The 14,968-nt window shown below is 41.0% G+C and overlaps 1 protein-coding gene across 10 annotated transcripts in view; it reads right to left on the reverse strand.

Annotated features, from left to right (window-relative positions):
• The window catches only part of RALGAPA2 (Ral GTPase activating protein catalytic alpha subunit 2), a 271,136-nt gene that overhangs the window by 70,931 nt on the left and 185,237 nt on the right, over positions 1–14,968 (reverse strand). For all 10 annotated transcript variants that reach the window (XR_002340063.1, XM_021078026.1, XM_021078030.1 and 7 more), the window contains one exon: positions 13,986–14,144. Coding sequence is in view for 9 of the 10 variants with exons in the window: in XM_021078026.1 (XP_020933685.1) it covers positions 13,986–14,144 (159 nt within the window). In the remaining variant the exon portion in view is untranslated. The remainder of the gene's footprint in view (positions 1–13,985; positions 14,145–14,968) is intronic.

A 14,968-nucleotide genomic window follows, 5' to 3' on the forward strand; every position in this document is an offset into this window, starting at 1 on the left:
ACTTTAACTAGAACTAATAAGTGAATTAGGAAAGGTCACTGGAACTTTCTCAATATGATGAAATTTAATTTATTTTTATTTTTATTTTTTTGTCTTTTTGCCTTTCTCTAGGGCCGCTCTTGCGGCATATGGAGGTTGCCAGGCTAGGGGTCGAATCGGAGCTGTAGCCGCCAGCCTACAGCCAGGGCCACAGCAATGCAAGATCCAAGCCATGTCTGCGACCTACACCACAGCTCATGGCAACTCCAGACCCTCGATGCACTGAGCAAGGCCAGGGATCGAACCCGCAACCTCAGAGTTCCCAGTCAGACTCGCCAACCACTGCGCCACGATGGGAACTCCAATATGATGAAATTTTAGAGGGAAAAATTATGGCATCATAGTTAGTGGTAAAATAATAGAGGTTTTTTACCCAAAAACTTGAAAAGGCAAGGATGTCTATGTTCGTTTGCCTCTTTCAGTCAACTTTTGAAGCTCCAAGTCATAAAAATAAGAGAAAGAAGGGAAGAAAAAAGAAAGGAATATAAAGATTAGAAAGAGGTAATTTTTATTCATAGATAACATGATTAGGTACAGAAATCCAAAGGGCTTTCACTAGAACTAGCAAGTGAATTATGAAACGTCACTGGAGCTTTCTCAGTATGACAAAATTTTAGAGGGAAAAATTATGGCATCATAATTAATGGTAAATAATAGATGTTTTCTACCTAAAGACCTGAAAAGGCAAGGATGTCTATGCTTGCCTCTTTTAGTCAACATTTTTGAAGGCCCAAGTCATAACTAAAGAAAAATAAAAGAAAGGAAGAAAAAAGAAAGGAATATAAAGATTAGAAGGTAATTTCTATTCACAGATAACATGATTAGGTACAGAAATCCAAAGAACTTTAATTAGAACTAATAAGTGAATGGTGAAAGGTCACTGGATACAATATACCCTCCAAACCAAATGTATTTTTGAATGTTAGCAACTAATAATTGAAAAAGGACATTTAAAAAATACTATGTATAATAGCATCAAAAACCTCAAATACCTAAAAATAAATGTGACAAAAGATATGTAAGATATCTATACTTAAAACTACCATACATTGTTGAAATAAAGACAGCCTAGGAGTTCCCGTCGTGGCGCAGTGGTTAACGAATCCGACTAGGAACCATGAGGTTGCGGGTTCGGTCCCTGCCCTTGCTCAGTGGGTTGACAATTCGGCGTTGCCGTGAGCTGTGGTGTAGGTTGCAGACGCGGCTCGGATCCCGCATTGCTATGGCTCTGGCGTAGGCCGGTGGCTACAGCTCCAATTCAACCCCTAGCCTGGCAACCTCCATATGCCGCGGGAGCGGCCCAAGAAATAGCAACAATAACAACAACAACAACAACAACAAAAAAGACAAAAGACAAAAAAAAAAAAAAGACAGCCTAAATAACTGGAAAAATGTACAATGTTCATGGAGTAGATGTTTCCATATTGTAAAATGTCATGCCTTCTGAAAGCAAATTACAGATTCTGTACAAATTCTAAGAAGCTTTTATATACACAGACAAGCTGATTCTAAATTTATATGGAAATAAAAATACAAAAATTAGCCAAGACTGTGATAACAAGACTTATATCACATGATATCAAGAAATACCATAAAACTATAATAATTAATATAACATAATATTAGAACCAAGATAGGCAATTATATCAATAAAACAAAATACAGAGTCCAAGATAGAGCCACACACATATATAATTGATCTGTAATAAAGATATCTCATCAACTTTATGAGGAAAGGAACATCCATTTCAATAACGACACTGAAACAACTTGATAGCCATACTGAAAAGTGAACCTAGGCCTCTTCTTCACACCACACACAAAACTGAGATGGATTACAGATTGAAATACGAAAGTGAAAACCACAAAGCTTCTAGAAGGAAACACATGAAAAAAAATCTTTGCAACCTTGGATGAGGCAAGGGTTTTTCAGGGTATAAAAGTTACTAATCATAAAAGAAAAAAAAAGGAAAATAGACATTTTAAAAAGTCTGCTCATCATAAAAGTGAAAAAGGCAAGTTACATATATTCTACTAAATTGGACATATCCTAAAGATCCATCAATAGAAAAATGAATCAAATTTTTTGGCATATTCACCCAATAGAATATTCCACAGTAATAAAATGAACAAATCACAACTGTACCATTCTGGGAATGGCCCAAATATAAGGATGAGTGAAAGAAACAGACATAAAAAAGTTCATACTGTGTAATTCCAGTAATAGAAAATTCAAAACCATGCAGAACTAGTCAATGATGACAGAAGCTGGAATAATTGCCACTTTTCTGAGAGACTAGTGACTGCAAAGGCATGAGGGCACTTCTGAGGGCTGGCAATTTGCTCTGTTTAGATCTGGGTAGTGTTAAATCATCTGCTTCAAAAACATTCAACGAGCTGCACGTTGACAATTTGTGCCCTTTTCTTTATTAATGTTTATTGCAAAGAAAATATTTTTTAAGCCAGCAAAAATATAGAAGATTTGAACAACACAGCAGAGAAATTTATCCTAATGGAAACACACAAAATACAGTTGCAGAAGACATATTCTTTGGCTGCTGATTTTTATTATTATTATTTTTATTATTTCTTTTTAGGGCTGCACCTATAGCATATGGAAATTCCTGGGCAAGGGACTGAGTCAGAGCTGCAGCTGCTGGCCTACATCACAGCCACAGCAATACCGGATCCGAGCCACACCTGTGACCTATACTGCAGCTTGTGGCAACACCAGATCCCTACCCCACTGAGTGAGGCCAGGGATGGAACCTGCATCCTCAAGGACACAATGCTGGGTTATTAACCTGCTGAGCTACAATGGTGACTCTTGTTTTTTAAATTGACCATATTCTCTAGGCCAAGGATAGAGCTTATTGGGCCTACTTCCAGCCTGGTGGCCTTTTTGTATGGCCTGCAAGCTAAGAATGGTTTTCAATTTTTCACATGGTTGGAAAAATATTTTTGTGATATGATTATTATATGAAACTCGAAATCAGTTCAAAATTAAGTTTACTGCAACACAGTTATACCCTTCCCTTACATATCACCTGTGCCTGCTTTCACATAGCAACGGCAGAGCTCAGTAGTATGACAACCACTGTATGGGCCACAAAGTCTAAAATGTTTATGACCTGATGCTTTAAAGAAAAAGTCTGCTGAGCCCTGTTCTAGGTCATAAAGCAAGTCTCAAAAAATGTCAAGGGGTTGAAACCACAGAATCCATATTCTGTGACCTAAGAGATAGTAAGCTAAAAATGCACAACAAAAGGACACATTTATGCTTAGAAATTAAGAAATACTTCTAAATAACACAGAGGCCAACAAAAATAAATGGAAATTTAAAAATACGTTAAGCTAAATAATAATGAAAATAGCAGATATTATAACTTCTATGTCACGACAGTACTTAGATGAAATGTGTAGGATTAAATGTTTATATTAGAAAGAATAAAGGCTACAATTGAATGACATGGGCACTATTGCAGGAAGTGTTAAAAAGCCAAAAGAATAAAATAAATTAAAAAAAAATAGAAAGGAAAGGGAAAAAAAGGGACAAAAGTAAGCATTAATAAAATAGAAACAAGCACACAGGAGAGAGAATAACCAAAATTGAAAGTTGCTTCTTCGAAAAAAGTCTAATACAATTAATCAATAGATCTTTGGTAAGATGTATCAAGAAAAGAAGGTACAAACAAATATTAAAAATAAAAGAGGGACACAACTATAGATGTCTATAAAATGTGTGTAGCTTTATGCCTATTCATTTGGAAATTTAGATGAAACTGCTAAATTCCCAGTAACATATAACTTAGCAAATATAGACACAAGATCATATATAAAAAACTACAATTCTATAAGCTTTACAGTAATTGAATCACAATGAAAAAAAAAAACTATTTTAAGGAGAAGCCATCCCAGATAGCTTTATTGGTAAATTCTGCAAAATCTTCAAAGAACAAATAATTATTATCTTAGAGAAACTTCCACTGCATAGATAAGGGAAACAAACCCATTCATTTTATTAGGTGAATATATATATATTTTTGGCTGCACCCATGGCATGAGGAAATTCCCAGGCCAGGGATCAAAAACCCACACCACAGCAGCAACCCAAGCCACTGCAGTGACAACTCCAGCCTGCTGCACCACAGAACTCCTGACAGCCTGTCTTTTAATTGGTGTATTTAGGCCACTGACATGTGAAGAGCTCTTTTTTGGCGGGGGCGGGGGGGGGCGCACCCGAGGCACATGGAAGTTCCCAGGCTAAGGGTTGAATCAGAGCCGCAGCTAACTGGCCTACACCACAGCTGCAGCAACCCAGGATCCGAGGGTGTCTGCAACCTATACCACAGTTCACAGCAATGCCAGATCCTTAACCCACTGATCAAGGCCAGGGATCAAACCTACTACTGATCATGGATACTAGTCGGGTTCGTTACCACTGAGCCACAATAGGAACTCCTAAAGAGCTCACTGAGAGTTAGGTTAGTATCTACCATATTTGCTACTGTATTTCACTTGTTCTTTATTTCTGCCATTTCTAATTTTAATTGAGCATTTTTATACCATTCCATTTTTCTCTTCTCTTGGCATATTACATACACACACACACATATATTATATACATACTTATTTTAGTGGTTGCCCTTGAGTTTCACATGTACATTTATAAATAATCCAAGTTCTCATTCAAATAACACTCTACTGCTTCACTGGCAGCACAAATACCTGATAACAGAATATTCCTAATTCTTCTCTCCTGTCCTTATGACACTGCTGTCATTCATTACTTACCCATAAGTTATAATTACTGAATACTCTGCTGCTACTCTAACAGGTTGGAACAAACTGTTAGATCTACTAGGAATAAGAAAAACAAAGGATTTCACTTTTCCTTGATTTATTCCTTCTCTAAAGCTCTTATTCCTGTGTTTCTGATCTATTTCATTTCCTTCTTTTTGATGAATTTATTGTCACATTTCTTGCAAGGCAGGTCTACTGGTTACAAATTTCCCAATTTTTGTTTGTCTAAGAAACTATTTTTTCTTTCACTTTTGAAGAATACAGAATCCTATGTTGGTATTTTTTTTGTTTTGTTTTGTTTTGTTTTTTCAACACTTTACCTATTTTACTTCATTTGCTTCTTACTTGCATTATTTTCTGGCTACAAGTCCAATGTAATACTTATCCTTGCTCCTTATCTATAGTTGTTATTTTTTCCACTCTAGCTTCTTTTAATTTCTTCCCACTACTTTTGATCTTTGGTGGTGTCTTAGTCTGTTTGGGCTGCTTTAACAAATTACCATAGACCAGGTGGCTTATAAACAACAGAACTTTATTTCTCAGATCTGGATGCTCTGAGAATCAAGAGGTCATAAGATGGTCATAATAAGCTGGTTCATGGATCACTGCTTTTTCTCTGCATCCTCACATGAGGGAGGGGTGAGGGGGCTCTCCAGGGCCTCTTGTAAGGGCACCAATTCCATTCCTGAGGGCTTAACCCCTAGGACCCAATCACCTCCTAAATACCATCACACTGGGGGTGAGATTTCAAAAGATGGATTCTGGTAGAGGGGTGACACAAACATTCAGTCTATAACATATATCCTGAATATGCTATGTCTAGGTGTAGATCTTTTGGTGTTTATCCTCCTCGGTGTTGTCTTTGCTTTCTGGATATGGGGTTTGGTATTTTCATTAATTTGGAAATTTTTCACATAGTAAAATTATATATCAAAATACATACAATATAAAAACTATTTAAATTATAATTTCAAATATTTCTTCCGTTCCTTTCTCTATTACACTTTATAACTATCCCACAGATCTTGAATGCTCTGTTCAGTTTTTTTCATCCCTTTTTCCTGTTGCATTTCAGTTATGAAGTTTCTTCTGCTGATGTCTCTTCAAGCCCACGGTTCCTTTCCTCACCTGTCCAGTTTATCGATGAACCCATTCTTCATTTCTGTGACAGTGTTTTCAGTTTCTAGCATCTTCTTTTAATTCCTTCTTGGAGTGTGCATCTCTCTGCTTCTGTTAGTCATTCTCTCTTGCATGTTGTCCACTTTTTCTACTAGAGCCTTTAACTAGCATCTTAAACATAGTTCTTTTAAATTCCTGGTCTGATCATTTCAAAGTCTTTACCATATCTGAGTCGGACTCTGATACTTGTTTTGTCTCTTCAAATGGTAGGTTTTGCCTTTGAGTAGGCCTTGTAATTTTCTGTTGCAAGCTGAACATGATATATACCAGGTAAGAGGAACTGAAGTAACTAGGCCTTTAGTGTAAGGCTTTATATTTGTCTGTCTGGAAGTTAGGTTGTGTTTATTAGGTTTAGCTAGGCTGAAGCTGTAGATGAAGGAGTTAGGGGCTAAAACTTCCCTGGGTGTCCCTGTTTTGGTCTCTCCTGGGTTTCCCTGGAGACTTTGTGATAAGGCCTTAGGTGTGTAGCTCTTTCTGTTGTGGCCCATTACTATATGGAAGTCCTATCAATGCTATGGTGAGGCATGGGAAGAAGACCCGTCATGAGGCCTTGGTCTTTGAGTGAGCCTATGTGCTGGACTGTGTGTCCCCAGTGAACCTGTGTCCCTGGACTGAGACCTTTGTAAGTGCGTCTCAGTTTTCTTTTTTTTTTGTCCCTCCTTAGGTAAGAGAGCAAGACTAGAGGAAGCTTTGGATGGATATGTCTAGTCTCTGTCAAACCCCAGCTACTGAGGCTGGTAAAACAGTATCTCTTGAGAAAGGGCCTGCTAAGAAAAGCAGAATGCTCTGGGTGTATTCAAAACAACTACTTTCCGCTCCAACTGCTGGAGCATGAGGGTTTTTTCCTTCAGTCTTCATGATGAGAACCTGGTAGGAGTCCTGGAGGGGAAACTGCAAGTGTGGGGGTCTCCTCTAGGTTCTTTAACTCTTGAACATGTATGCATTGAGCCTCCAGCAATTGGTTGGTCCCAGCTGCTATTTTCCTGTCCTGGTCTTAGTGCTCCTAGACATTTCTGCTCTGGCAAGTTGTGATTTGTGATCTCTATGTCTGCCTATCTCTCCAATTTGGGGAGGGGAGGGCAGTCCTGTGACTTTGATTCTTCTCTGATAGAGCAAAAGAAAGTTGTTGGTTTTCAGTTTGTTCATTTTTTTGTTGTAAGGATGGAGTGAGGACTTCCAGGCTCTCTACATGCTGGACTGGAAACTGAAAGTTCTCTTACCTGAATTCAAGCGGCTTCCTTTCTGTCCATCCTATTACTCTGTTTTTGCTGTTGTTTTTAATAACACCCACTCCTATCTGAGAATCTCTACTTCGACCATTTACTTCCTTGTTTGCTAAGTAAGTAAACAAGATCCCTTTCTAAGATCCAGATTCTGGGAGGATGAGACCCCCTGCTCTTGACCCAGCGTCTGGTACAAAGCAACTTCCATAGATGTAAGCTGCCTGAGTGACTGAGTAAAGGCCTCCAGCGACAGAGGCTCTGACTGCTGGTCACTCCACAAGTCTGTCCCTCTTCACTTTCTAGATCAAGGTCTGTTGTGACTGTCTGTCTCCTGCTTCAAGGAGATGCCTGAGAAGGAGGTGAAAGGGTGACAGCATGGTCTTGGGGTCCTGAGAGGTCTTCTGCTGCCACACTTCTTCTCTTTGGTGGGTTTAAGAACAGGGCTCATCAGTTAAAACACAGAGATATAAAAGCTGCAAAGATGGGTTAAAGCTGTTTTGCACTTAGCACCTACAGCACAGAGGAAGCAGTCAGACCTGAGGAAACTCAAACGGGAGCAAAGAAGGATGGACCTGCTAGTTCTCCTGGTGATGGTGAATGAAGGGTGCTTCCCCTATGGTGGTACAGGGTCGGGGGGGGGGTGTATCTTAATTACAAAGGGAAAATCAAGGAGCTACTTGTGGTCTAAAATCATTCAGTGCTGCCTGGTCCAGGCAACAATGGCAACAAACAAATAAGAAAGAATAACCACTTCCTCTTGTCTTAGCAACATCATACTTTAGAAATTTTTTATATTATTTCTCAAAAAAGTAAGTGTGAGAGTTCCTTCCCCTCATGGCTCAGTGGAAACGCATCTGACCAGTATCCATGCGGACACAGGTTCAACCCCTGGCCTTGCTCAGTGGGTTAAGAATCTGGCATGCTGTGAGCTATGGTATAGGTCACAGACGGGGCTTGAATCCAACACTGTTGTGGCTATGGCTGTGGCCAGTGACTACAGGTCCAATTTGACCCCTAGCCTGGCAACTTCCATATGCTGGTGGTGCGGCCCTGAAAAGACAAAAAAAAAAAAAGTAAGTGCACCTCTTCTAATGACTTACACTAAAAGCAGTCCAGTCATCACTGAGATGGAGCTGTAATGAAAAAGAAAACTGAACACCAAAAAACCCAACTACAACAAACAAAAAACTAGTCAACTTAAAGCACACCTCAGAAAGAGCACCTCTAGTTCCGGGCAGTGGGTACACCTCTTGTTCTGGGGCAGTGGGTACCCCTAGTTCTGGGCAGCAGGTATACCTCTAGCTCTGGACAGTGAATACACTTCTAGTTCCAGGGCAGTGGGTACACCTCTAGCTCTGGGCAGTCGGTACCTGTCTAGTTCTGCGGCAGTGGGTACACCCCTAGTTGTGGGCAGAGGATGAATACTGTCCCACTTTCTGACGCATAGTGGGCTCTCCTGCTGGCCATTCAATGCACCTTTACACAGGCTTCTCTGGCCAAAGGGTAGGCTGAGGCAAAGACAGTAAGAAGTACATATCAAAGACCAACTGAAAAAGAGAGGAAACAATGGCAACTTTTGAGTAAAATCAATTGAGAAGGAATTTTTAAGAGCCAAATTGTTGTGAAAGATAAAACAGGAGCTAGGAGTTAATAATAGGCTATAGATTTTTTTTTCCATCTGTACTGAGGCTTATCTTATAAATAAATGTTCTTTATTATTCTTTGGCAACTGCTTGTGGGTGACTCAGACAGCCTTTCAAAACTGGACAAAAGGAATAATATAGATCTCTTGTATTCTGGGGATTCCTCTAATTAGGAGTGGCAATGAATTAGAGAATAAATTTGATTTTGATATAACATCTGCAAATGACAGCTGCCTTTTCACAAAGTTCTCAATGTCATTCCTTTACTAAAAAAAGACCCCCGATAACAATAATAATAAATCACTAAAGCAGAACATATTGCAGTAATCCATTTCAAAATGGATTTCAGTGAATTCTGGTTATTCAGTACTCTCAATTCTCTTTTCAAAATAAATGATTCTTTACATGTTCAAAACCAACAACTTAACTTTCCCTGAGAATGTCCCAATGACCTAAAATACACACATAGTATTTTAAAGGTATTTTAAAGTGTGTGACCTAATCTCAAAAAGGTGATTTGGTTGGGCTTGAGATAAATATTTAAGAAAACTACACATGTGAAATAATGCTGCTGTTGGGCACACTCCTTTTATAATAAAGCCACACCAGTAAAAGACGGCTTTCCAAACACAGGTGCCAACACTGGTTCCTCTTGACCTCACATGTGCAAATGCTCCTGTGGCTTCTGGTGCATCAGCCTGAACCAGCGTTTTGAACACCTGCTCCAGGAGAAGGTCTTGGGCTAGCTGTCAGCCTGAAGACACAGGCGTGCACACGTGCATGTACACATGCACACACACACATAGTCACAATAGATGCAGAGCCTGCAAGGGAGCCAGAAACTACCTCAACTTCAGCCTCAGAGCAACTTAGGGGAAAGACAGGCGTCTACGAACATGAAGATCCCACTGGGGCGTGTCCTCTTAATAGGGCGCTAAGGACCCCTGGGAGGACTGAGAGACCCTGGGCCCCAACCCGAATGTTACAGCTGAGGAAGTTAAGGTCCAAAGAAATTAAGAGACATGCCCAAGCCACCCCTGCTGTGACAGCACAGGACCTGGAACTCTGGGGTCCCATCTCCTATCCTGTCACTCTTTCCTGCCTGAGCTTCTCAAAAACACCTGATCCCTCACCCGTGGTTCTTCCACGGCCACAGCTACTGGGGCCATTGTAAGGGAGGCTGGATGGCATTATCTTGGTTTTCGTTTACCAAGTGGACACTCTGGTTGGGGTGACGAGGAAGACACTTCCCCAAAGCTCCCTCTTCTCCGAAACACTCCTGGTCAAGCTAGCTTTGGCTCGACCTTCCTTTGGTCACATATGGGCCTGGGGATGAATGTGACAGCAACGCTACACCTCGCCTTCGCAGGCTGAGACAAGCTAACGTTCTGAGCACCAGTACTGTTTCCAGTTGCTGGAAGAAGGAAAGTGACAAGGTACTTCCTGAGATTCAGAGACTTTAGGAATCACTCCTCTGGGGGACACACCGGGCATTTTAAGAAACCCTTCACATCAGCCCCATCCGTCCCTGTGTCATCTCCCTGACGACCACTCAGTGACACGGAGGAAAGAACACATGTTTGACGACAGCACGTTTCCATGACCAAAGGCTATCGTGTCAATACTTACAGAGGGGGACTGACTTTGAAAGCAATCTAACAGTGAAATGGTGTTGCACAGCACACTGATTTTTAGGATTTATTTTTCTAAAAGTTCAGGAACGAGCTCCAGAAGGGAGCGTCTGGGACGCGAGGGTTGCACGCGCTCATGCGAGCCCACCCCCCCATTCCTTCAACACACCCTTTCGCCACGGCTGTGTTATTAAGAGGAGGCGGATTCTACCAGGCACATAATTTGTATATTTAAGGGAGGTGTATGGATGAAAAAGCAAAATATGTTAAATTTCAAAGGACTTGGAAGCAGAGCTGCCTGTGAGCTTGTATTACAAATAGCCCTACATCATTACAGAGGCTATTAATGAGGCCGAGTGAATGAGAGCACGCTTTGAATATGCATGATTTTGTCCAGTGAGCAGGACTTTTGTGTCCCGATGAGGTTGTTTTTCCCTCCCCCCTCTTCCTAAAAAAAGGATTAAAATTATTCTTGGAGAAGTATGGCTACCCAGAGGCCAGAAAAGTGTATTCAGACCAGAGCGTCCTGGCACGTTCGGATGAGAGACAGACCCCGGTGGAGGGCCCTGATGCTACCCTGTCCTTTTGGAATCTTGTGCTCCCCTGTCCTCCCGAAAGGAATGTCCATCCCCTTCAAGCAGCTGTGTCACGACAATTTCAAAGCAAAAGTACTGATTTTGGTGGCGATGTCTCGAAGCAGGCAAGGTTAACTAGACCTCTGTGCACAAAGCCTTCAGGTCCATGGTAGGGAGAGCTAGTTAAAAGGCCGGGGAATGGGTAAATTATTGCACCAAATGGCTGAGAATTAATCTCTGCTGACTGGCTGTAATCTAACGAGGCGTCTGTGTCCCCGGGAGCCCGCAGCGTGTCCCTGGCGGTATGTGCAGTGTGTCAAGTCTGCGTGGCACCCTTTGTCCCGGCTCCCAGGCGGCCTTTCCCCTCATTGTCCGTAATATCCTCGTGCATCTGGGACGCGTGGAATGCATTCATGCTAACAGACTTACCATTGTTTTCTCGCAGAAGCTTTGTTGGGCAAAGACTGCATCATGGTTACTGATAATTATATTGCTTAATTAATCAAGACAAAAAAAATTTGCAAATCATTGCCTGGTTGCCAAGCAGGGAGATAAAAAATGACAACAATACAAGCTGAAGCAATATAACAAAAGTAACAGCTATCTGATCAGAAATTCTTATATAATGAAGCTATTAATGCTAAATCGGTTAATGTTAACATCGCTCCAGGTGTCTCGACTTAGACGCAAACAAAAAGGCTAACATTATGGATATAAAAGGCCAAATGTTGCCATGGATTCTGTAACCTGATAGAGAGGACGGCCTTTTCATTTGATTAGGGAATGCAATTTAAATACCAGGGACAGAAGCCAAACAAACAGACTTTCCCTCCACAAGCCTCTTGCATTCACCCTGGGGTCAGTGGTTGGTGAAGAAAAGGTCAGCCACACTTGCCCTGGAAATGTCTGGATTAATTTTATTACGTTGTAATGGTTTGTACTTTAAATGTGGGGCTAACACTAAATTTCCCTTTGGCCATTATTCTCTTCTTCCCTTCAGGCTTTGTGAATTGAAATATTGAGACAGCGAGCTGTGCAATTCATCTTGCCAGGACTGATGGCCAAACTTATAAAACTTACTCATTTTTTAAAAGAAATTTTGAAAGGGGTGTTGATACTCGTTTTCATGAAGTACATCTTTTTTGAAAAAAAATCACTTTGGCGCTACAAAGCCAAGTGAAACACGCTTTACGTTCTTCATTTACTATAAAAATAAAGGTGACATTTTTAGGACATGAAATGACATTTTAGAAAGCGGTGGTGAAAATGAACTAATAAAGTCAGGTAATCCATACTAAATATTAAGGAAACACATTTTCTAGTTTTGAAAGCTACGGGATACTAAATTTATTAATTGTCTAATATTACGTTTTTCAGTTTAATTCTTGAAATTAATCTTCATGGATACAAACACTATTAGCATGAAGAGCCATTTTCTTACACAAAAGCGAAAACATCACATGCACAGAGACTTGAATCAAAGAAAACACAAATATTTAACATGAAGAACTTCTGGCATCTTTGCTCCCTAGAAAAGAAGGTCCCCTTTATGTCAGGCTTTTCATCAGACATAGGGGGACTTGGTTCTAAGTTCAGGAGTTGACCCACATTGTCATTATTTATTGTATTTTCATGGAGGTAACTACAATGAAATAATAACAGCAAGAAAAATCATAAGTTAACACTTAAACAGCCTTTCCTCTGGACCGGGCACTGTTTGAAACACCTTGCATTTCTTAGCTCCTTCAATCCTCACTTTAACACCTTAGGTTATAAATCCCAGGAAATCTTTACCTCTTATTTTAAAGCTTAAAACTAGGGAGTATGTAGAATGGTAACTTTCAGCTTCTTCAGGAGGACACTTTGGAATACATGAGGGCTGTATTTAATATCAAGCCGAAACACACAAGTCATTTTTTGAGACTTAATATACAAAAAATGTTTAATTAAAAAACTGAAAAGGAAAGGCTTATGAATTCCAAAACAAAAACAGGTCACTGTATGAAGCACTGTGGGCTGTCACCAAAGGCACAGCAAGGACGGAAACGGAAGGCCAACCCCCATGCCCGTGCACGAGCACTGGGTTGCGAGGTCAGTACCAAGAGAGCGCTGTGCTGACTGTGGCAGGGGCTTCTGTCGCTAGAGACCCCCACACGGGCTGGGCCTTGGAGCTGCCTCTCCAAGACTGACTCCCCATTAGCGGTGGTCAGGCAAGGCTGGACCCCAGACCCACAGCCACCCCCAAAGTGCTAGATGCGAAGTGGGCCCATTCAGCTCTTATTAACGTTAATCAACAATGCCCCAAGTCTTAATGTTTTTCTTAATGACAAAGTTTGAAAAATTAAAAACATTTTACAAACCATCAATGTCTCTGTAAGATAAACGTCAAAGATGCTCAGGAATAAAATACAGAACTCTGTGCTTATGATGAGTCTTTGAAAATCCCGATATATATATATATATACATACACACACACACACACATACACACACACACACACATATATATATATATATATATATTTTTTTTTTTTTTTTTTTTGTCTTTTTGCCTTTTCTAGGGCCGTTCCCACGGCATATGGAGGGTCCCAGGCTAGGGGTCTAATCAGAGCTGTAGCCGCCGGCCTACACCACAGCTCACGGCAATGCCAGATCCTGATCCCACTGATGGAGGCCAGGGATCGAACCTGCAACCTCATGGTTCCTAGTCGGATTCGTTTCTGCCACACCACGACGGGAACTCCCCCAATTGATATTGAATTCCTATGTAGCACGTGCAATTCAGATAAATGCACAGTGTCCGCTTTAATGTATTTAATCACTGTTTTTCACAGCAGTGAATCACCTGGCAAATGCTGTACGCGCCAGAGGAATGACACGGTGAAGACATACCTCGGGTTTCTTGGTTATCGCGATAAAGAACATGTGATTCTTCATGGGGTAGATGATGATTGAAACGTCTCCAAAGGCGGTGGGGATAATCCCCCTGCGGTAGTCCCTGGAGTGTTCAGACCAGACGATGTGGACCTCGTCATTCCCCAGGTGACGGAGCTGCAACGGCAAATTGGCTCTTTATTAATCAGAGTGATAACAGCAGTTTATGAGGGGTCGTGGCTTACAAATTGAATGATGATTCTCAGAGGCAAAAATAATTCACCACCAAAAAAAGGCTACAATACTGATGCCTTCCGTGAAGATTTTAAAAAAGCACGAGTGCACGAAAACCCAGGGCCCTGTCGACGAAACACACTGGGACTAAGAGTGCCTCTTAGGCATCGCAGGTACACTGCCACTGGGTGGGAAAAAGACCTTTTCCAGGGTTTTTTTTGTTTTTTTTTCTTTTAATTGAATTTTACTCCTGCATCAAAGCCTTATGCTTTATATTGCTGAGCGTGTTTTTACACAATTGACAGTAAGAGTCTTTTGTTCCATATCACAATAGAGCTTCATAAGACTCTTAGTTCAATGGTTATTAAGAAAAAAAGATGAGTATCAGAGAACAGAAGCCATGATAACGCAATCATTGCTGAATGTATAAGAACTGGACTTGTGACAATCCTTTAAGAAAAGGCATGTGTAAAATTATCTGTGTTTAAGAAATGAACAAATGTTACCACAAATTTACAAAGAAACGAATACCTAGCGCTAGTACCTAGCATTTACAGAGTGCCTTGCCCTATAAGAGGTCTGTTCACACGTACATTTCCTTTAATCTTTCCACTAACTCCGAGTTAGGTCCCGTGTCTTTATGTTACCTAACAAGGAGGGGACGGGGCTCGGGAGGGCAAGGCACTCCCACCCATGGTGGGGGAGTAGCTGGAGGCAGAGCGGGTCGCGGGAGCTGAGCTGGGGTGGCTGATCCAGGCCACCTCCCC

The sequence above is a fragment of the Sus scrofa genome, chromosome 17 (assembly GCF_000003025.6).
Source record: "Sus scrofa isolate TJ Tabasco breed Duroc chromosome 17, Sscrofa11.1, whole genome shotgun sequence".
Taxonomy (NCBI): Eukaryota; Metazoa; Chordata; class Mammalia; order Artiodactyla; family Suidae; genus Sus; species Sus scrofa.